Source organism: Primulina tabacum, chromosome 2 (assembly GCF_025594145.1).
Source record: "Primulina tabacum isolate GXHZ01 chromosome 2, ASM2559414v2, whole genome shotgun sequence".
NCBI classification, from domain to species: domain Eukaryota; kingdom Viridiplantae; phylum Streptophyta; class Magnoliopsida; order Lamiales; family Gesneriaceae; genus Primulina; species Primulina tabacum.
In genome coordinates this window covers 43,545,313-43,568,810 of record NC_134551.1, presented here as the reverse complement: position 1 = coordinate 43,568,810, position 23,498 = coordinate 43,545,313, and the positions used below count along the sequence as shown (strand labels likewise).

The following is a 23,498-nucleotide window of genomic DNA, read 5'->3' as shown; positions in this document are numbered from 1 at the left end:
TCTTGAATTATGTCAAGTTTTGATTGAAGGTCACAAGAAAAAAATGGGGATCCTACTACTCAAGTTGTTGGAGAGAAAATGGTAATAAAATAAATATTTTATTTTTAAAATATTTAACACAATTTTTCCCTTCTCGGTTTTATCGCGTTTGATCTTAATTATTTTTTTTTTGCAGCAAGAAATACAAGAATGTCCACCTGAATATCAAAACACAACTAACATTGTTGATGATGCAATTAGCCTTGTGTTTGGCAAGGAAGCTCGGGGTAGAGTGCGCGGAATGGGCTTCGGAGTTACACCATCGAAAGTTGGAGCTTCTGTGAAACAAAATGAAACTGTTCAACAACTTCAAACTATGGTACAAAGCCTTCAACAACAAATGGAACAAAATCAGCTAGACATGCAAGAAATGAGGTCCATGTTTTTACAAAGTATGAATCAACAAAATCAGTAAGAACATGTTAGTAAGTAAACAACATATATAAAAAATATGTTTGGTATATATACACACTTAAATGCTTTTGAATTATCATGATTACATCAATTGACACGATTTGATTGTAAAATTAGGTTGCTAGTGGTGACATTGGTAGCAGTACTGGGAATGAAGTTGGTAGTAATGGTGATATCGATATTGGTGCCAAAAAAAATGGTAATTTTGATCATGTTTCTCAGGTAATTATCTTTAAATTATGTATTTTTAAACTGCAAAACTATTACAAAAATAGACATGGTTGAATCAATAATTTTTCATTGTTTATTTACAGTCAAATTTGAGGAATCTGAGTTTTGGAGATATCCGTGCTAATACTAAATGTAAGTTGCTTCATTGGTGTGCTGATGAATTAGTTGTTGCAGAAGGTCGAATTGCATCCACAGATCCAAACACGAAAGTGTATCACATTGTTCTTGGTAGATCTTGTTGGAAAGTTTGGGTTGATAAGGTTTTGGTGGAGAAAGTGGACCTGATTCGACCAAATTATGAAATGCAGTTTCTCGAGGACGCGATAGGAAGCACGGTAGCATGGTTATCTAAATTTATAGCATTGTGTGATTGATAAATATTTTACGAGAGGGATGAGCTTTAATCAATTCAACATTATATAGATTCGTAACAATGATATTTCTCTTTATTTAAATTAATTAATAAGAAGGTATAGTAACAAAATGCAAAAGGAAAATAACGGTGAATCTTGATTAATCTTAGTGCCAAATTCTTTTAAATAAAACAAATGAATGCTGCAAGTAAAATGAGATACTTTACAAAGTGAAAATTCTGTTACAGGAAAGTGGCAGGACTCAAGGTCTTATCTACACGACTACTTCTGAGAAAATGCGCAAACTAACAGAGGAACATTTGATCAAAAACCAAAATTCTAAGCATAGTCGAGAGGGCGAACAGAAAGGTTGTGAACATTTTAAGTGGGAATGTTGTCTACATATTTTGGCGATAACTGGAACATAAAGATTCCTAATACGAGCGCCAATGATACTAGCTGCATGAAGAAACATGTAATGTACTTACAGACCCTATTCTGCAGCTTCAGTGTTTCATCAGCACTAGCTATGTCTTCGCAAAACTTTTCCAATTTCTCAGTTTCTTTGTTAAGCATCATGGCCTTCTTTTCCGTGTCTCCAAGCTTATTCAGTATCTGGGTCTGCTTTGAAGCCAGAGTTTTTTGTTCTTCTAAAATAGTTATTTGATCTCCAATAGCAACCCTCAAGTTTTGGACCGCTCTTGATATAGCAAGATATTCCACTTCAGCTTTGATTTTTTGCATGAAGAGGTCCTCAATTTCTGTTTCCACATCCCTGTTTTCTGTCTCCAACACCTCAGATTGTGGGGCAAAGGAGAATCTATGCACACTGTCACCCGATTGTGATGGCTCAGTACTTGTTTCTTGTGGATTCTGATCGTCATTCGTGAACTCTGCGGGTAAGTCCAGCACTGGATTGTTGACTAAAACATCTTGCCTGATTTCCCGAAACCTTAGCACCTCTATATCAATATGACAACTAGTCAATGAGATAGATGATAAATGGAAAAAGGAAGACCGATTAATTTCATAACAAGTGAGACATAGCTATATTTTTTCTCTTCCAACAGCTCAAGTTCAAACTATTGTATGATTCTAAGCACAATTATTCATAGATAAGAAAGCTAAAACAAGAAAAGGGAAGAGATGGACATACCAATTTTTAGCGCTTCTTCTACAGATGCAAGGTTAAAAATAGATTCAGACAGAGGATCTAGATCCGTTGAGGAACCATTATTTTGGTTCCCTCCTTTAATCTCCCAAGATGAGTCACCGTAATCAGTGGATCTTTCGCTTTGTATTCCATTACTTGTGGAGTAGGTTCCCTGCATAGACAAAAAATTGGAGTTTTGCAAATCAGATTCCACGCTGGAATGAGTGTTTTCCTTCTCGATGTCGACCTTTTCCCCCACAAATTCTTCTCTGGCCACAATCCTACTTTTTCCTGCTGACCCTGTGGCATTGTTCCAACGACTGCCCATGTCTCACTCCTTTATCTTTGGAGAGCTAGCTTCGGTTGATGAAGACCTGCTACTCCAAACCTCCACTCTCCATATATGTCCCAGAATGACAAAGCAGAGCAAAATCATCCAAACTCTCGCAGCGGCATGCTTGGATGAAACAGAACCCTGACTCTTTTGCTTTCTCTCAGAAAAAATTGCATCTTTTTACTTGGATTCAGACCTGGATCCAACGTGTTTTGTGCTCCTACATTCTTTATAAGAACACTACTGTCCCAAACCTTATTCGAATCCCTCTTAAATCTCAATCCTTCTCCATTTCTTTAATCCATTGCCTTTCCTTGTCGTTGAGGATGGAGACAAACAAACCGGGTACAATCTGCACGGTCCCAGACCGTCCAGTTTTCTTTCCCACTATCTCAGAGGTCTCCCAATCATTACTTTCAACCACACATGACCCATTATTCCGAATGTCATATGGACCAGTAACTTGCATATTTTCAGCCGCGGAGAGGTTCAGAGTCCCTGCGTTATCTTCCATGCATTCCAGTGTAGAACACTCAGTTACCAAAACCATCTAACGTAAAACTCATCTAATTCCCACCTACTAATGGCCCAAATATTATTGAGATCGAGATCAAGATCAAGACGGAGAACAGACAACAATCATTCCAGCGACGGGAATTATCGAACACACAGTAAATTCTCCAGAAGGTAGGAATTCAATTCCGATCAGCACCCTCGGAATTCATTTCAGTTCAAACGCAGTCCAATTTTCTTTTTGTTTTACAAAAAAAAAAAAAAAGGAAACCGGAAAGTTACAATTATCGAAAACAAGGGGAAAACATTTAATAGGATGGTACCTCAATCGACCAGCGTAATTAATACATGAATTGATATGCGTACCTTTGGTTTGGGCTCCATAAACTAAACGTTGAATTTATCGGAGAAGAAATGAAACCCTAGATGTCGGCCGGTCTGGAAATTTATGGCTGTAAATAAAATAAAACAAAATTTTATGTAAAAATAGAAGTGTTCTAAAACGAAGTGACTGAGAGTAAGAAAAAGAGGTTGAGTGGAGCGAGCGTGCAGCTTAATGGAAAGCGGGGCCCACGAAATAACAGCTGTGAGTTACTAAATGATCTGGAACACACCCCACTCTGTCCTACGCTATTAATTTTTTATGTTATCGCTAACAACAGGTGTTGGATCAGCTTTATATATACGATTATTTATTTATTAATCTTTCCATCTCAAGTATAATGGTCGGGGTTTTTTTTTTTGCAAGGATTTAAAAAAAATCGATAAATAAGTTGATGATGCTCGGATAAATGGGAGAGTTTGATGGACAATTCTTTGGGCTGAGTCGTGTTCTTTTTTTTCCTAATGTTAGTGACCAGGCAGATGGAGCTCGGGCTGGATGATCTGTACACTTGAAAAACAAATAACGTTAAGTGAATCATCCCTGATGTGACCTTGCTAAAATGAATGAGCCAGGTAAAGGGCTCTAACAGATCAAATCAGTAATTTATAGTGTTTGGGGATTTGAGTGAAGGTAATGGCTTGGATTAACACCTGCAAACAAGAAAGTAACTCGTGAACGGACGCCGGAGGGATGTCCGACGTAGCCACTCCGATGCTAAAGTCAGCAAGTTTTTCAGATGAACACCAGCAATATTCTAGAGAAAATATATAAGTGCTTGAGAGTTAAAGGATTTCAGAATCTATAAATGACATTAATACCTGCTATTTATAGTAGAAAATAGGGGTAGGTACCTCGATTCCAGAGCTACCTACTAAATATGTCAAGTCGGCTACCCATGCTTATAGCTTCTGATGGCTTCTAGGACACTCCAAGCACAAGTGGTTCTGACAGAATAGACAACCTGTATCAATCACACTCGAGTGTGGTGCAATTCTCGAGGTAGGCTCGGGTAGTAGGGTACCCGGGTACTTGTACTAGGGCCTGGGCTATGATGATCGCCCGAGAAGAGGCGAAGTGCCCGGGAAGAGAAGATCTGCCCGGGTCCTCAGGAAAGCAACTGACATATTGTTTCTGATTCTGGGCTATCCAAGTATCAAACTGGGTTAATGATGTCCCGGATCCTGATGGGGGTATCACCACCCATCCCTAAAATAGTCGGGCTAGAGTTTTGCTCGCTGTCCCGATCGATCATACTTGTACTTTGGTAGAAACATAATTCAGAATGTGTAAGAGCATCGGGTGTTTCAAATATCTCATACATGGGACCAAATACCGGGGTCTGATACCACCCGGGCTTGGAAATTTTGTCGTTTAGTATTCTCGGGTAATCCAAGTGGTGTCATTATGACGCATCCTTTAACATTTGTACCGCCGAAAATCGTTTCATATTCCGATGGCAATAATGAGTTTGTCTCCTCGATATCCATACATGTCGTTTCACCTTCCTGCACAATTTCCTAGAACCATCCTGATCGTTCGATCTGATTTATATCAATGGTGGAGATTGATTCATTCCCCTTATATATAGTAATCCTCCTATTTTTTAAAAATCACTTTCAAATTCAAACTCTCGGCGAAGCCCTTGCAAAATTTTTTCTCGAAGCCCTTCTGTGCAAAACATTCAACTTCGACGATCTTCCACTGTCTTTTCTCCCAAAAACTTGTAAGTTTTTCTCCTTCGAACTATGTCTAATTCTACTTCTTCAACCTTAGGAGCCAATGTGCGAGGCTCGTCTAGTGACGAGTCCACCGCGCTGCGCTCTGATTCCCCTTCGTCTCCCCCTCGTCGTTCTATTACCAAGGCTTCTAAAAAATCAGTAGCCCATCAAACCAAACCAACTTCTTCAAAACTTTCTACTTCTAGTCGCTTCCGAGCTCTTGCAAAGAGCAAGGGCAAAGGCAAAGTCCGGGCCTCGAGCCCTCCTCCAACCGAGACCCCGGGAGTTCCCTGGTTCTCCTCCATGAGCAGCACCCTGCGCTCGGGGGCAGACGAGGAGCTTCGGGTTCTGGGGTCTATCCCTTCTGATTTTTCCATTTTGATTCCCGGTCCTTCTGATCGGGCAGATCACCCCCCACCTGGATATATAACTTTCTTTCGGGACCAAGTTAGAAATGGTCTCCGATTTCTTGTCCCTCCTTTATACATTGCGGTCGCCAAGTTTTTTGGCGTACCAGTTAACCAGCTTCATCCCAATTCTTTTAGGATTATGGCCTCAACCTATGTCCTTTTTAAAATGAACAATCTTATCATCACCCCCCTTATCCTTCATTATTATTTCTCTTGTCGGCTCGGGGATAATACATTTTCTCTGACTGCCTGGCTAAATGACCGATTCTTTGATGACATCTCTTCCTCACAGAAAGGGTGGAAAGGAAGATTCTTTTATATTCAACTCCCGAGTCCTCTTCCTTGTCTAACCGGGTTTCTCACTTCCCTTCCCCAACAACCTGCCCTTCCCCAATCTTACAAATTTGAGGAGCCTTTTCTTATAAGCCACACATTGGTGGAGGGCGTAAATATTCTTCTTCCACCCTTATCTCTCAAGAGAATCTAGTTGCCTACGGGCTGAGTGCCCGGGCGGAAGGATCCCCTAGACAGGGTGATTGACGAGGTGGCTGTCTCGGGCTCTCAACCCGGTATTTTCTTTCTCTTCTCTGTCTCCTTATTCCCTTATTTTGCTCATTTTATTCTTCCATAACCCTGTCTCTTCTTTATGCAGATAACTCCGAGATGCAGGCCGCTTTTGCCAGGAAGCGGGCAGCTGAGAAGGCAGCCCAAGAGAAGAAAATGGTAGCTCGCCGAGCAGCTGCTGAAGAAGAGAGGAGGCAGGACGAGGAGGAGGCAACCTCGAGAGTGGAAGTTTCCCGGGATAACACTCCCCGGGATCAAGAAGGGCTCGGGCCTCGGGTGGTGACCGAGACTATGGAGGAAGCCGAAGATCTCATTCCTCTTAGTCAGAAGAAAAGAAAAGCTGTCACCGCCCCCAAGCTGATCGTCCTCGAAGGCGGCCAGGGCACCTCCCAGTCCGTTCAATCAACTCCCCTTCGCCAACAACCCTCAAGTGAACTCGGCCAAGAGCTCCCTCAAACGGATCAACCTACCTAGGCTAACATCTTTTTTGAGGGGGCTACTGCCACTGGTGTTAAGCGCCTCAAGCAAATACTCAGCCCTGCTGAGGCGGTATTCTTGAAAAGTGCTCCTGCCAGCGTTAGGTTCCTCGAGGGATCAAACCGGCTTCTGTCTGTAAGCTCTATGCTTTATCTCTTTCCCCCTTTTTTTTCTTTTTTTTTTAACTCTTTTTTATTCAGGCTGCCCAGATGATAGTCTCAGCCTTTGAAGAGATGGCGGTAGTGGCCACAAAGAAAGGTCAGCAAGCTCGGGCTGCTCAAGAAATTCATGACCATCTTCAAGGAGAAATTGCCCGGGTTCAGAAGCTTCACGAGGAGAAGACTGCCGGTATTCAAGCTTCCCTGGAAATGGCCAATCAACAGTTGGCCTCTACTAAGATTGCTCGGGACGAAGGTATGGCCCGGGAGGAAACCTTTCAAAGGCGAATTACGTTCCTGGAATCCCAGGTTCATTATCTTGAGGAAGAGGCCAGGACACAGCAACATCGGGCTGTTGTTGCTGAGGATAAGCTCAGACTCCTTCAACTGACCCAAGAGGAATGGAGGACTGTCTTCCTTCAATCTGCGGAATTCCAAGCGGCTGTTGAAGATAGAGCATATAACTACTTCAAAGTTGACTTTGAGAAGTGCCGGGAGCAGTTTGAGGAAGAGGGTCTGATTCTTGCGAGCAAGGAAGGCTTCCCGGATATTGATAAGGCCATTGACTCCTTTTCTAAGGACGATGCTGCTCAGAAGGAGGCTGAGAAGGCTCCCGAGGAGGTCGGGGAACAATCCAATGCAGTAGACTTAGAATAGGATTGTAATTTCTATACTTTTTTTTTGTAGTTCTTGGCCTCCGGGCTCTTATTAATGAAATTTTACTTTCCTTTCATCCTTATCGTAATAACAACTTGCCATATATTCAGCACCCGGTTTTCTAACATAATCACAATGTTCATGTCTCAATAAGTAAAAAATTTCGAAGTGTTTTGAGAAATAATCGGGAACCTTAGTAAGTGGCCGGGCTGCTAAGCTTTTGAATCCGAATAATAATCCTTGTATTTTCATAAATGCTCGAGATATAAACCTTTTTAAGTTAAGGCACAAAAACATTGCATTGCATGAATGGTCAACGTATAGAAACCTGGGCCGAAGAGCATGTTCCGGGACTTGGGAATGGTCGAGGTGTGGTGCCCTGAGCCAGGGTGTGGTGCCTTGATCTTTTTAAGAACCAAGGTATGGAGCTTTAGGCCGGGGAGCATGTCCCTGGACTTGGGAATGGTCGAGGTGTGATGCCCAGAGCCAGGGTGTAGTGCCCTGGGCTTTTTAAGAACCAAGGTACGGAGTCTTGAGCCGGGAAGCATGTCCCGCGACTTGTGAATGGTCGAGGTGTGGTGCCCCGAGCCAGGGTGTAGTGCCCTGGGCTTTTTAAGAACCAAGGTACGGAGCCTTGGGCTGGGGAGCATATCCCGGGACTTGGGAATGGTCGAGCTGTGGTGCCCCGAGCCAGGGTGTAGTGCCCTGGGCTTTTTAAGAACCAAGGTACGGAGCCTTGGGCCGAGGAGCATGTCACGGGACTTGGGAATGGTCAAGATGTGGTGCCCTGAGCCAGGGTGTAGTGCCTTGGGCTTTTTAAGAACCAAGATACGGAGCCTTGGGCCGGGGAGCATGTCCCGGGACATGGGAATGGTCGAGGTGTGGTGCCCCGAGCCAGGGTATAGTGCCGTGGGCTTTTTAAAAACCAAGGTACGGAGCCTTGGGCCGGGGAGCATGTCCCGGGACTTGGGAATGGTCGAGGTGTGGTGCCCCGAGCTAGGGTGTAGTGCCCTGAGCTTTTTAAGAATCAAGGTACAGAGCCTTGGGCCGGGGAGCATGTCCCGGGACTTGGGAATGGTCAAGGTGTGGTGCCCCGAGCCAGGGTGTAGTGCCCTGGGTTTTTTAAGAACCAAGGTACGGAGCCTTGGGCCGGGGGGCATGTCCCGGGACTTGGGAATGGTCAAGGTTTGGTGCCCCGAGCCAGGGTGTAGTGCCCTGGGCTTTTTAAGAACCAAGGTACGGAGCCTTGGGCTGGGGAGCATGTCCCGAGACTTGGGAATGGTCGAGGTGTGGTGCCCGAGCCAGGGTGTGGTGCCCTTTGCTTTTTAAGAACCAAGGTACAGAGCCTTGGGCCGGGGTGCATGTCCCGGGACTTCGGAATGGTCGAGGTGTGGTGCCCCGAGCCAGGGTGTAGTGCCCTGGGCTTCTCTTTAATAACCGGGGCCTAGTACCTCCCGGGATAAGATAAAAGAAACATTCATAATACTTTTTTTATGAGAAAATAGATCTTTCATTTATTTCTTCCATCAAATAATTACATCTGTCATGCATAATACTTTTTCAAATTAAATACATTCCAAGGCCTTTTGAGAAGACGGCCCTGGACATCTTCTAGATGAAAAGATCCCGTACTGACCCTCCGGGTGATCTTATAAGGTCCCTCCCACCGGGCTTCCAACTTCCCTACATCCCCGGCAGGATTGAATTTCTTCATGACTAAATCCCCTACTTTGAAGTCTCAGATCCGGACCTTCTTGTTATATGATTTCATAACCTGGCTCCGATACGCTTCCATTCGAATGAATGCTCGGTCTTTTTTTTCTTCTACCAAATCCAACTCCATGGCCCGGCTTTGATCATTAGCATCCGGGTAAAATTCTACCCGGGAAGAAGTTTTCCCGATCTCCATTGGAAGGACAGCTTCAGAACCATATACCAAGTTAAAAAAAGGAGTTTCTTGAGTAGGTGCCTGGGGAGTGGTTCTGTACGCCCAGAGAACACTGGGTAATTCTTCCACCCAGTCCTTTCCCTTACCTTGTAGCCTTGTTTTCAGTGTTTGTACAATAATTCTATTCACAACCTCTGTTAGGCCGTTAGCTTGAGGATAGGCAACGGAGGTAAAGAACTGGGTGATCTTCATTTCCTGGTACCATGATGTAATCTCTTTGTCCTGAAACTGTCTTCCATTATCTGAGATCAGCCTTCTGGGTACTCCAAACCGGCATACTATGTTCTTCCATAGAAATTTTAGAACTTCCTGCTCAGTGATCTTGACCAAGGGCTCAGCTTCAACCCATTTAGAGAAATAATCTACAGCCACCAGCAAGAATTTTTTCTGAGCCCGGGCAATTGGGAAGGGGCCCACAATATCCATACCCCACTGATCAAAGGGGCAAGATGCCCAAACAGGTTTCATAAGAGTGGCCGGGCTATGTTGAAAATTTGAGTGGTGTTGACACCCTTCACAAGCCTGGACCACTAGGGTAGAATCTTGGCTAAGAGTTGGCCACCAGAACCCGGAAAGCATTGTCTTCCGGGCCAAAGATATTCCTCCAAGGTGCTCAGCACAACATCCTTTATGAATTTCTTGGAGGAAATAATCCACTTCTCCCTCAGATAAGCTTTTTAATAAAGGTCCCTGGAATGATCTCCTGTACAAGATATTATTTAAGAGAACAAACCTAGGAGCTTGTCTCTTAATCTTTTGAGCTAGGGCTTTATCCTCGGGTAATTCATTGTTCACAATGAACTTTATCAGAGGTGTCATCCAGGAATTCTCTAAGGTTGATAATGCTTCTTCTTCAATAGAAAGGACCAATCGGGAAACATGCAAGACTTCCCGGGTACTGACTTCTGATAGTGAAGCAGCCATTTTTGCCAGAGCATCAGCCTCTCCATTCTCCTCCCGGGGTATTTGTTCAATACTCCAATCCACAAAGGTTTCTGCTTGGGCTTGAATGAGCTGTAGATATTTGAGGATCCTGTCATCCTTAGCTTTATAAACTCCCTTTATCTGTTGAGTGATCAGTTGTGAATCAGAGTACAGAATAATCGGGGAAGCTCTAACCTCCCGGGCAACTCGGATACCGACGAGGACAGCTTCATACTCGGCCTCATTATTGGTTACAATCAATTCTTAATGCCAATTTAATCTTTTCTCTCGGGGGAGATATTATTGCAACCCCAAATCCACACCCAGCAAGGCTAGACGCCCCATCCACAAACACTCTCCATACTTCTTCTTCCTCGGGTTGAACCATCTCGGATAAGAAATCTGATAAGGCTTGCGCTTTGATGGCAACACGAGGCTTGTATTCAATGTCATATTCTCCCAACTCTACTGTCCACTTGATCATCCGCCCGGATACTTCTGAATGAGTCATGATCCTGCCAAGAGGACTATTGGTAAGAACAATGATTTGATATGACAGGAAGTAAGGTCGTAGCTTCCAGGCAGTCATGATCAAGGCCAAAGCAATCTTCTCTATTTCTCTATAACGGATCTCGGTGCCTCTTAGAGCATGGCTGACATAGTAGACAGGCTTTTGATCAGAGCCTTCTTCTCTTATTATAATCGAGCTGACAGCATACTCCGTAGTAGATAGATAAACGAATAGTTTTTCCCCGGGCTTCGGCTTCACCAATACAAGGAGCTCTGCAAGGTGAATCTTCAAGTCCTGGAAGGCCCATTCACATTTCTCATCCCACCCGAATTGTTGGGCCTTCCTGAGGATTTGAAAGAAAGGATAACTTCTGTGTGCTGACCGGGATATAAATCGAGACAGGGAGGCAATCCTCCCGGCCAGCTTCTGTACTTTTTTGACAGATCGGGGAGAGGACATGCATAACACGGATTTGACTTTTTCCTGATTTACCTCAATCTCCCGGTCTGTCACTATGAAACCCAAGAACTTGCCATTCTTGACGCCAAAAATACACTTGGCAGGGTTAAGCTTAATCCCGTAATGCATTAGAGTGGCAAAGGTTTCTTCCAAATCAACAATGAAATTTGCAACCTTTTTAGACTTGCCAAGGATATCATCCACGTATACCTCCACATTCCGGCCCAGTTGTTTCTCAAATACTATGTTCATGAGACGCTGGTAAGTATCCCCTGCATTCTTTAACCCGAAAGGCATTACAATATAGCAAAATGTACCTCCCGAGGTGATGAAGCTGGCTTTATCTTGATCACTCTTGGCCAAGGGAATTTGATGATATCCCTGGTAAGCATCCATGAAACTCACCAGTTCAAAACCTGAGGTGGAATCCACCAGTTTGTCAATCCTGGGTAGGGGGTAATGGTCCTTGGGGAAAGCTTTGTTGAGGTCGCGGAAATCTACGCACATTCTCCACTTTCCGGTAGACTTAGGTACCAGCACCACATTCGAAAGCCATGTAGAAAATTGATTTTCTCGAATGTGACTGGCCTTCAACAGATCTTTCACATGTTCCTCAATAACTTTGTCCTTTTCAGGACCAAAGTGCCTCTTCTTTTGTTTCACCGGGTGAGATCCCGGGAGAATATTCAATTGATGCTCCGATATCAAGGGTGAGATCTATGTCAATTCCTGTTGGGACCAGGCAAACACATGAATATTAGCTTTTAAACATTTAATCAGACTAACCCGGGTGGATGTACTGAGGTCCCGAGCCACCCGGATTTGCTGGCCTGGCCCGACTTCTATCACCTCCTGCTCCTCCTCAGCCACAAAATGGACCTCTACCTTCTCCACTACTTTTCCTCTCACTTCATCAACTCTCACTTTCTTCCCTTCCCTCCTGGTTTTGCTTTGATCAGCCCGGACGGCCTCCACGTAGCACTTCCGAGAAGATGGCTGATCTCCCCGGACTTCTCCTACCCGGATTCCCACAGGAAATTTTATCTTTTGGTGGTAGGTGGATGCTACAGCCCTTAGCTCATTCATAGCCAGCCTCCCCAGAATGATGTTATATGAAGATGGGGAGTCCACCACAGTGAAAGATGTCATCACTGTCTTTTTGAGATCTTGGGAGCCTAGGGTTAGCGGAAAGACAATCTCTCCTTCCGGGTAAACCACATGGCCAGCAAAGCCAAAAAGTTCAGTTTCCACAGCTTCCAAATGATAACCCTGCAAATCCATCTGCATAAAGGCGTCTTTAAAGATAACATTAACAGAGCTGCCCGAGTCCACGAAGACTGTCAAAATATTATAATTGGAAACTCGGACTGGGATAACTAGGGCGTCATTATGGGGTAGATTCACCCCCTTTAAATCTTCAGGGCTGAAACTGATCACCGCCCCATTTCTCTTCACCCCATCCACTTCCATACAATCCCTCCTACTCCTAGACTTCCTCGCCCGATTGGAGTCTTCATCAGTGGAGCCTCCTGATATCATTTTAATCAACCCCATGGCAGGGGTGAGTTCTTCTTTCTCTCGAGCTCGGGTTCTCCCCTCCTTCCGGGCTCACTCCTTGGATTACTCCTCAAACCTCCTCCCCGTGAACTGGATTCCGGTTGCCAAGATGTCCAGGGTGGCGATCTCGGTCTTTTGTTGGCTTGGCAAGGTGTCGGGGGGGAAGGTAAGGCATATTTTCCCTTCAAAGTTTTGCAATCTTCGGTGTTATGATAACATTCTTTGTGGAGAGTGAAAAATCCTCTCAGGCCGGGATATTTGATAATTCGGGGCCAGATCTCTACTGCATTCCTGCACCTCTCTCTCCCGGACAATCTTCAGAGGCACATGGTGAGAAAAGTGCCCTGGATTACCCCTTCTCTGCCCCTTCTCATCGGGCTTAGACATCTGGTCCCCTCTCTTTTTCCTCACAGCCTCCCTCTTCTGCTTATGGGCCTCCTCCATATTGATGTATTTCTCTGCCCGGGATAATAAGTCCTCGAAGTCCCCGGGCACTTTCTTGGTCAGTGATTTGAAAAATTCACCCTCCCTTAAGCCTTGGGTGAATGCAGTCGTTTTTGTTTCAGTGGCACAAGTAGGAACATCCAGAGCCACTCTATTGAATCTTTTGATTTAAGCACTTAAACTCTCCTCCGGGCTCTGTTTGACCTCAAAAAGACTAAAAGCAGTCTTCTTGTATTTCTTGCTACTGCTGAAGTGGTGTGAAAACACCTTCTGGAAGTCTTTGAAGGAATGAATACTTTGAGGAGCCAATCCCTCAAACCACCTCTGAGCAGAATCTACAAGGTTGTCAGGAACACCTTACACTTGATTCGATCAGTGTAACAATGTAACATGGCCATATTCTCAAACCTGGCCAAGTGTTCTTCGGGATCTGCATTACCATCGTAATCCTTTATCTTGGCAGATTTGAAGTTCCCGGGAATAGGTTCCCGGACAATGGCTTCAGCAAATGGGCATCTTTTGGTGATTGCCCGGGAAGTACTCCGGCTCTCTAACTACCCTTCCAGGACCTTCATCTTCTGCCTTAACTCCAACAATTCCTCTGCTATAGTTGGAGATTTGGACCCGACATTAGACTTCTCGTCCTCTCTCCTCATCTCCTCCTCCCCCCTCAACTCCTGCTGCTGCTCCTGCTCATTTTCCTGCTCTTCTCTTGGAGGAGTGGCCTGACGTGAATGATCTCTACGGGCCATGGCCTTAGCCACGGCTTCAGAAATCATTCTAGCCGAATCCTCCGGGGTCGTGGTAATTAGATTGGGTCCTGTGGGAGGAACACCACCACCACCTTGTCCCGAAGTACGCGCATTATCGCCCTGAACCCGGGAATTATCCTGGTTAGCACTTCGCGTGTGAGCCATATCAACGTCTCAGTCTCAAGTTTCCCACAGATGGCGCCAATGATGTGACCTTGCTGAAATGGATGAGCCAGGTAAGGGGCTCCAACAGATCAAATCAGTAATTTATAGTGTTTGGGGATTTGAGTGAAGGTAATGGCTTGGATTAACACCTGCAAACAAGAAAGTAACTCGTGAATGGGAGCCGAAGGGATGTCCGGCGTAGCCATTCCGATGCTAAAGTCAGCAAGTTTTTCAGATGAACACCAGCAATATTTTAGAGAAAATATATAAGTGCTTGAGAGTTAAACGATTTCAGAATCTATAAATGACATTAATACCTGCTATTTATAGTAGAAAATGCGGTAGGCACCTCGATTTCAGAGCTACCAACTAAATATGTCAAGTCGGCTACCCATGCTTATAGCTTCTGATGGCTTCTAGGACACTCCAAGCACAAGTGGTTCTGACAGAATAGACAACCTGTATCAATCACACTCGAGTGTGGTGCAATTCTCGAGGTGGCCCGGGTAGTAGGGTACCCGGGTACTTGTACTAGGGCCCGGGCTATGATGATCGCCCGGGAAGAGGCGAAGTGCCCGGGAAGAGAAGATCTGCCCGGGTCCTCAGGAAAGCAACTGGCATATTGTTTCTGATTCTGGGCTATCCAAGTAACAAACTGGGTTAATGATGACCCAGATCCTGATGGGGGTATCAATCCCCAATGCTCAAGTCCGTCAAGTATTCACGCAATGGAAAAGAAAGTGCTATATAGTGAGTATGTAGTAAGTGCTTGTAAGAATGTGAAGTGAATCATCCCCAATGATCAAGCAAAACTGGATATTTATAAAGGAAAATATAATGATGACTTTGTTTTCATTTCCTTATCAATTCTCATGATTAGACAACTGCCCATGTCCTGCCCCTAACAATGTCACAACTGACAACGCATACTGCTTCTAGTCTTATAACATCGCCTCATGGTGCGCTGGTTGACATATGAATGATTTCAAGGCATGACGACCCATACATATAGTACTGGAATCGATATATGTCGCAACATGCTCGGGCACTGGCCATGATGTGAGGACACAAGGGGGATCTCGATCCTCGGACTATATGTAGACAAGTTCCTTCATCAATCATCTTTATCTTCTTATGCTTCTCGGGCTAGGGTAGGAGCCCGGGCTCGTATGAGAATGGAGTAGTCTGATCGGTTTCCCGAGTTGATGTACATTCAGGGATTGTTTAAGTAAGGTATTCTTTCTTTACCCAAGCTAGCTCTCACTCAATCTTCTATTGGCTTCTCAAGACTAGCTCTGGGCTCTCAGTATCTCTCTCTCCCCCCGAGTCCAAGGATAATCCAGGCCCTTTTCAAGGTATCACCACTCCCTCCTAAAATAGTCGGGGAATGGTCTCATTCATTATCCCAAGTTGCCATACTTGGACTTTGGGCCGCAAAACAATTACATTTTGAATTTTAAGTGGCCTAGTAGTTGAAAAAAAAGTTTCTGACAGACGTCGTGTAATTTACCGTATTTTTGAACAAATTGAAATTTGCGGAAAAATAAAAAAATTTCTTAAATAAATAATAAACTTTCAAATTGCGATGAAAATAATCTAGTCGTCTAAACTATTTGAAATAAAACAACTACAACCAAAGTTTGCAAAAGCACTTGTTTAAAAATCGTAAAGTAATCCCGTGAAAATCAGAGTATTTGATACGTGCATAAAAACTTCTTAAAATGTAAGCGGTCCTCGGGTTTAGCCTCCATACAGTCAGATCCAACTCACTGATCCTCACCTCTCTTCTCCTCGTGTTCATCCTCACCTGCATCGATCAAGTCTAGCGAGTCTAAAGACTCAACATGTATAAACTGAGAATACCAAGTAATACGTAATAAAACCACGTGCATTTTAAAGTAGATCATACATACTTAAACTTGAACGTATTTACATAAGCATAGACGTGCCATCATTTCATAAAACTTTTCATAAACGTACTTGCATCATACATACTTGAACATGCATAACATCATTTTGCGTAGACATATGTTTCAAAGCAAGTGACCCATACATAAATGCGTCTGGTAAGATTAAACCATAGTACTGGGCTGGAAGGGATATCCACTGCCACATACATGAGATCCCCGGTTATACTTTACCGGGTTGATTGGTCCTTGGTCATGCTTTACAGCTTTCTAATCCTGATCTAAACCCGGCCATGCTTTACCGGGTTGGAGAGGTCCCAGGCCACGTTCACCGGCTTCCAAATTCGTTCATATTTGGTCACAAGACATTTAGCATACCTCACAAACATAAAATATTTTCTCTGCACGTCGAACATACTAATAAATTATGCATGCCTGCCCAAGACAATAATTAAATTTTTTTTCCCAGAATTCTTGGAGCTCAGGCGGTAAAATCTTACCACTCGATCGCGCCCTGTCCCAAAGGTCTGGCGCTCGAGCGGTAAGATCGAGCGCCCGAGCGCCGCCCTGTGCGAAAAATTTTGAAAACCAACATAGTTGAGGAATCACACGAGAATGATCATAACTCACTCATCTCTAGTACAAAAATTACGAATTTACTGTCAAATCGAAGATATCAAAAGGTACTACGTTTCATATGTTGAAAGTTTTTCTAGAAAACCGTCCAAAAATTCATAGGATTCGAAATGAAAGCAGATTCGATTTTTGAGATCTAAAAATCGTTTAAACATCACAGTTTGAGCAGTCACACAAAAATGATCATAACTCCCTCATTTTTTGTCCAAAAATTACGAATTTACTGTCAAAATGAACATATCAAAAATTACTATGTTTTATGTGTTGAAAGTTTTTCAAGAAAACCGACCGAAAATTCGCAGGATTCGAAATGACAGCAGATTCGATTTTGAGATCCAAAATTTTGATCCAAAATCGTTTCAAAACATTTTTTCTCAAACCTTTGCACAACATACACAGATTTTTCATACAATACGCATCGAAATACTTACTACGACAAGATCGATGCAAAAATAAAAGAATATCAATGTCTTTGATGATTATACTCACGAAACGAGGAAGAACGAAGCTGAGAGATGCGAGGGTTGATCCGGGACGAGTTGCGGCACGATTTCTTGAAGGAAAATGGCGTGAATTGATGAAAATTTTGAAGGGGAAGGGTGGAGGTGTGGCTGCTCAAGAAAAAGCCTAAGAACCCTAGATTTACCTCTCAACAAAATGAAATGAATGGTAATGTGTATGTGTGTGTTGTGTGTCGTGTATGTGTGTGTGAGTATGTGTGTGTGTGTGTGCGCGTGTGTTTTAATATTAATTAGGGGCAAAATTTCTTAATTAAACAATTAGAAAGATAATTAAAATACTAACCCCCTACTAACTATTCTAAAATCTCTTAATTTAAAATAAAATGTACAAGTGTTAAATCTTTAAAAATTTTAAAATCACCAAGTAAATAAATTAGGCTTTAAAAATACTAAAAACTTAATAAATCATTTAAAATACTTCTTGACTTGAAATAAAATACCACATTTTACAAATTGCTCAAATCGTCGCCGGCCTCATTTCCCCGATCCCGTATCGAATAATTTCCTGAAACTTGAAACTCAAAAAAACATTTTAACATGCATCAAATAAACATGTAATAATTTAAAATAATGCAAATTCATAAATCATGCATCGCTAAAAATTCCTTTTAAAATTAAATAGATAATTTAGCAATTTAAATAAATGCATGAATTTCGTATATCTGACCCAAATGTTTTTTATTCGCAGGTGACCCAGTTCAATTACTAAGGCGCATCATGTCCGCTTGTTTACCCCTAGATCAACTTTTGAGACCATTCTTTACAGCTTATGAATGTGGATTTCCTTCCTCATGTTATCTCTTTTGCATTCTTTTGATTTCTAGTGTTTGTGCTCTTGTTTTTCTGCGATTCTGACATACATCTACTTGGTGCAATTCCTATAAGATTTTCTAGTCTTCTTTGCTTTAGAATATGTCTTCCTCCACCTCTGGAGCCAATGTATACGGCTCGTCAGAATATGAGTACAAGGTGCTGAACTCCGAGTCCTCTCCCATTAGAAATTCCATTGCCTCCTCTAAAAAATCCCTCCTTGCTCCCTCTTCTCGAGCCCAAATTCAAGCGCCAAAAAAATCCATAAATCTAAGCCTTCTCCCCAGGCTGTTGGGCCCTCCAATGCCTTGGAGAAAGTAAAGGCAACATTTTTCCCCCCATGCAAAGATCACAAAAACTCCGACACCAGTGCCTTTTTTTGCTGGCGGCACCATCCACAATTACCCTATATACTTCTTCATGCCCGAGTTGAGAAGAAATCTGATAGGCCTTGAGCTTTGATAGCAGTCCGAGGCTAGTACACAATATCATACTTTCCAAGCTCTACTGTCCATTTCACCAATCTCTTTGAGATAATCGGGTGGGTCATGATTCTTCCGAGTGGACTGTTGGTGGGGAAAATAATAGGATGAGAGTTCAAATTAGTGTCTAAGCTTCTCTTAGTCTTGAATCTCCATGTTTAATCCACATATAAAACGAGTCATAGTAGCCTCACGATACTCCTCTTTGTTCGCCCTAATCATGACTCCTTCCAACTCTTTATAGTAGTCATCGACACTCTTTTCACCCTATCTCAAAGTTTGTAACCTCTTAAACATATATCTATAGTAGTGATTGGTTATAAACCTCTTCCTCGTGACGTTTTTTTATCTCAGCCCAAGTTTCGATAGGTCTCTCATTGCACCTTTTTCTAGTGGTCACAAGTTGATCCCATCAAATAAAGGCATAATCTACAAACTCAACCACCGCCAACCTAATTTTTTTGAGTTCGGAGTAGTGGTGAAAGTTGAACATAAATTATACTATTTTCTCACATTATAAATAAGCCTCTAGGTCAGACTTACAGTGGAACGACGAGATCTTCATCTTAATGCAACTCATATCCCATAATCCATGCTGCCATCGTGGTACCTACCCCGTACGCTTTTTCTTTTTCCTCTCCCAAATCTTCTATCACCCTTGTTCATGACCCAATTCATTTTGGCTCCCATAATCGCCTCCCAAATCAAACTCATCCTTGTATTCTCCTCTACCCACATTCTTAGGCTTAGACCTACTTCCACTACTACTAGCCTCAAGCCTATCCAACCTCTCGTGTAAGTGCTCCAACTGAATCCTCATCATCCTCCTGAAATGACAGAACAACGCCTCCATTTGGACATTGGAAAGTCCTTGTTTCACGTCATCTCCTACCTCCTTCTCCATTTTACTTTCGAACATTGTACCTGTAAGAATTGTTAGTAGAATAAAAAATATTCATCGCCCGATTCTCACTGTCACTGGAAAGAAAATTCACTCAACTTTTTTTTCTCAGTTCAAATACTCACCAGTCACCACAAATAAATAACACTTACACTCAAGTATTCTCACTCGAATTTGAGAGTTCTCTCGAAGGTGCGCTTAAGCTTTGTATTCGTATATATCAAACTTTGAGATTCAACTCATGGAAAATTGTAAATGTTTCACTTGGACTGCACAAAGCTAAGAAATTTGAAATAATTTTTTTAAATTGTGAAAGATAATTGAATACGACTCACAAAGAAGTAAGAACAAAATATCACTACTAAAAAACAATAGAAGTTTTGAATTTTTTTTATTTTTTATTTGCACAAGAAGGATTTGTGCAACTCGAAAAATGAAGAACGACTTACAAACTTTGAGAATCACAAGATTCGCGAACGAAAAAAAAGGATAAAATCATGCAGATCTAAAAAGATAACGAAAGAATAAGTAGATTTGATAATAACAATGAGATACTTAGTTGAATCAAACGGAACCTAAAGCTCTGATACCAAGTGATACGATTCTTCAAAACACAAAAATCAAACGCGCTCAAAACAGAGTAACGCCCTCGATTCGATGAAAGAAAGAATGTTGTGTTGTCCGATCGTTTTGAGACAAGTAATTGTTTTGTGATATTCACATCTAAGCCACGAAAAAATTAGCAACAAATATTCACGATTTGAAACAATCTAAATTCAAACAAACCTTCAAAAAACTCGTCTTTGAAAATTCATGTGAATCAATCGACAAACGACACAAAGATTAAATCTTTGATAATTTTAATTTTTGTGTGTACAAAGCAAGGCTTTGAAAAGTTTGAGAGAAATCCTCAAAAAAAGTTTATAAAATCTTCAATAATTTTTTTCCTCCAAGTTACAACTTTTTTTAATGTAAAAATACATTAAAATTCATAATCAAGGGTTTTTCGTATGATTATGCATTACGGCACATTGGGGCGGGTGAAAAGCTCCACTAGGTCACACTGGTCTTGCAAAGTTTGCACAAAGAGGAACACTTGGGCGGCTAATTTCTTCTGTTGGGGCGTGCTAGTGTACAAGGTGAGCACTAGGGCCGAGAAACAACACCCTAGCACGGTGCACTCGTGACTGCATTCTGACTCGCGCTAGGAGCGAATTATGGTCAACCCTAGCGCAAGTCTCTCGAGTCTGGGACCATCTTCTTCAAAATTTTGAACTTAAACAACGTTGGTATGGCTTCCAAACTCATTTCCATGCATCATGAATCCTTCGAGACTTGGATCTTTGCTTGCAAATATGTCTTGATTGTTTTTCATGTGTCCATGAAGTACTTCTTTGAATCCCTTCAGTCTTCCTCTCGTGATTGGTTCTTCCGGTAACTATAAAGGGCCCCACGCCTTCCTTGGAGCTTGATTAGCCATGATCGCATCACCGGGAAGACCTGTTTTGTCCTTCAAGTCTCTTCACATTATTCCTCAGGTCTTCTAATTCTTCGGCCACAATAAGGGCTTTTGAACCCTCCCGATAACTCTCTCCCTTCTTGGTTCACATGGCTGTTATTTAGAGAAAACTTTTCTGCTATGGTCTTTTGGACAGCAGCTGCTATCTACTTGGTCAACTGCTCTACTGCTATTGTAAAAGTTTGCTTATGGGGTGGGTTTCCTTGAGGGACCTTTGAGTCTGTGGTCTCCCTTCTGTAATTCTGTAATGTATCGTACTTTTAAACATACTTAAAATTTGTGGAAAATAAAAAAATTTCTAAAATAAGTAATTATCCTTCAAAATTCCATAAAAAAAATAAATTCTTGAACAAATATTTGAAATGTAAACGAACTTGCGACGAGTACCTGTTTAAAACAACTTAAGGTAATTTCATTAAAAATCAGAGTAAACAATTTTATCATGCATTAAACTCTTGAAATTAAGGCGGTCCTCGGGTTAGGCCTCCGCACAGTCCGAGCCAACTCACTGATCCCCGCCTCTCGTCTCCTCATACTCGTCCTCACCTGCATCGATCAAGTCTAGTGAGTCTAAAGACTCAACATGTATAAACTGAGAATAGTAAGTAATACATAATAAAACCACATGAGTTTTAAAGTAGCACATACATACTTAAACTATGAACATACTCACATATACATACTTACATAAGAAAAGGCGTGCCATTATTTCATAAACATTTTCATAAAACGTACTGCATCATACATACTCAAACATACATAATCATCATCATTTTTTGTAGAGATATGTTTCAAAGCAAGTGACACATAACATAGTGTGTCTGATCAAACTAAACTACAGTATTGGACTGGCAGGGATGTCCACTACCACATACATAAGATCTCTGGTCATACTTTATCGGGTGGATTGGTCCCTGGTCATACTTTACCGCCCTCCAATCCTGATCAAAACTCGGTCATACTTTACCGGGGTGGAGAGGTCCCCGGACACGTTCTCCGGCTTACAAACATGTTCATATTTGGTCACAAGACAATTAGCATACCTCAAAAACATAAAATATTTTCTTTTGCACGTCGAACATACTTACATAGCGTTGAGGGATTCGTTGGATCTCGCTTGGGCTACTGCTGCACATACTAAACACTTATTTCAAGCAACTCAAATTTCATAACTTAATCATACCAATCAATCTAACCACCGAAGTAAATAAATAACTTATTAATTTTTAGACCACTCGGGACTTGACCATGTTACACATCATACTAAACCATGACATCGAACCCTGAACCCAAATATTGATGTGAAGTATGAACATTTCCCAAGCAAAGGAAAACCCGAACCCTGTTTAAACCGTGACTCAAAGATTCGCATTCAAGACTCGTAACAACTAGTCTAACCCTCATCAAGCTTGGACATAACGACGTATTAATACCCAAATGAAGCAATAACACCTAAACTTGATGCTCGAAAGCCCCTGAACCAGCGCCTAGGCGCTGAGGAGTAGTGCTGCAGCGCCTGTCAAGCGCCTAGGCACGAAGCAGCAGCGCTGCAGTGCTCCAAGTGCAGGCGCTAACTCTGCGCGAACCAAACCTCAAAATGTCATCTTCTACCCATTCGCTCTCCTGTGAATTCTAATGGAACCAAACCCATACCGACTCGAAATAAAACATCGAAAGACATCTGATCACAACATATGACACGTCCTAACATAGCAATGACCACTCGACAATTCTCAACAAAGCCTGCAACCCACCCAATAAACTCAAGAAACATGAAGAACATTTTTCAAAACGCCACAATTGGAACAGTCACACGAAAATGATCATAACTCAATTGTTTCTTGTTCAAAAATTACAAATTTACTGTCAAATCGAATATATCAAAGAATAATACGTTTTATATGTTAAAATTTTTTCCAGAAAGTCGACCAAAAATTCACAGTACTCGAAATGACAGTAAACTCGATTTTGAGATCTAAAATTTTGATCCAAAATTGTTTTAAAAGTTTTTGCTCAAACTTTTATATAACACAAACAAATTTTTACGCACCAAACACATCAAAACACTTACTATGACAAGATAATTGTAGAAATAAAGAATATACATGCCTTTGCGCCTAGACGTTAGAAGATAATGAATACCGACGGGGTGGATTACGGGAGATGATCGGGAGACGCTTGCTACACGATTCTTTCTCGAAAAAGGGACGTGAATCTACAGGAATTTTGCAAGGGGAAGGGTGGCTGCTGAAAGAACTCAAGAACCCTAGCTATTCTCCAAAATCTGCAACGTGTGTGTGGGTGTGTTGTGTGTGTAACGCGTGTGTGTTTAATTAGGTAGGAATTTTAGCTTAATTAACTAATTAGGGGCTAAAGTTCTTAATTAAATAATTAGTGATAAAATAAAAGTATTCTAATTATTTAATCTCACTCAAAGATTTATTACAAATAATTAAGTACCAATTTTCAAGATTAAAAATATCTCAATAATCAAATTAGTATTTGAAAAGCTTAAAATCTTAAAATCACCTAATAAATAAAATTAGGCTTTAAAAT

The 23,498-nt window shown here is 42.1% G+C and overlaps 1 protein-coding gene and 1 long non-coding RNA gene across 4 annotated transcripts; one reads left to right on the top strand and one right to left on the bottom strand.

Annotated features, from left to right (window-relative positions):
• Positions 1 to 1,015, top strand: LOC142532295 (uncharacterized). Its single transcript, XR_012816544.1, has 4 exons — positions 1 to 81; positions 176 to 460; positions 571 to 675; positions 768 to 1,015. It is a non-coding gene; the product is annotated as an uncharacterized LOC142532295 (long non-coding RNA).
• A 222-nt stretch (positions 1,016 to 1,237) lies between these two features.
• On the bottom strand, positions 1,238 to 3,616 carry LOC142532282 (WPP domain-interacting protein 1-like). Of its 3 annotated transcripts, none has more exons than XM_075638607.1 (3): positions 3,404 to 3,616; positions 2,194 to 2,362; positions 1,238 to 1,999 (listed from the first exon to the last, which is right to left on the bottom strand). In XM_075638607.1, the coding sequence occupies exons 1-3, from the start codon at positions 3,419 to 3,421 to the stop codon at positions 1,419 to 1,421; spliced, it is 768 nt and encodes a 255-aa protein (XP_075494722.1). In that variant the 5' UTR covers positions 3,422 to 3,616; the 3' UTR covers positions 1,238 to 1,418. The 3 variants fall into 3 exon arrangements, with proteins under 3 accessions (XP_075494722.1, XP_075494721.1, XP_075494718.1); XM_075638606.1 differs by having other exon boundaries at positions 2,194 to 3,274; positions 3,404 to 3,615; XM_075638603.1 differs by having other exon boundaries at positions 2,194 to 3,615.
• Positions 3,617 to 23,498: the final 19,882 nt, after the last annotated feature.

Coding starts and splice junctions, on each gene's coding strand:
- LOC142532282 (XM_075638603.1), bottom strand. CDS start 2,518: ATGGGCAGTCGTTGGAACAATGCCACAGGGTCAGCAGGAAAAAGTAGG. Junction 2,000..2,193: donor AGAAGAAGCGCTAAAAATTG/GTATGTCCATCT, acceptor ATATTGATATAG/AGGTGCTAAGGTTTCGGGAA.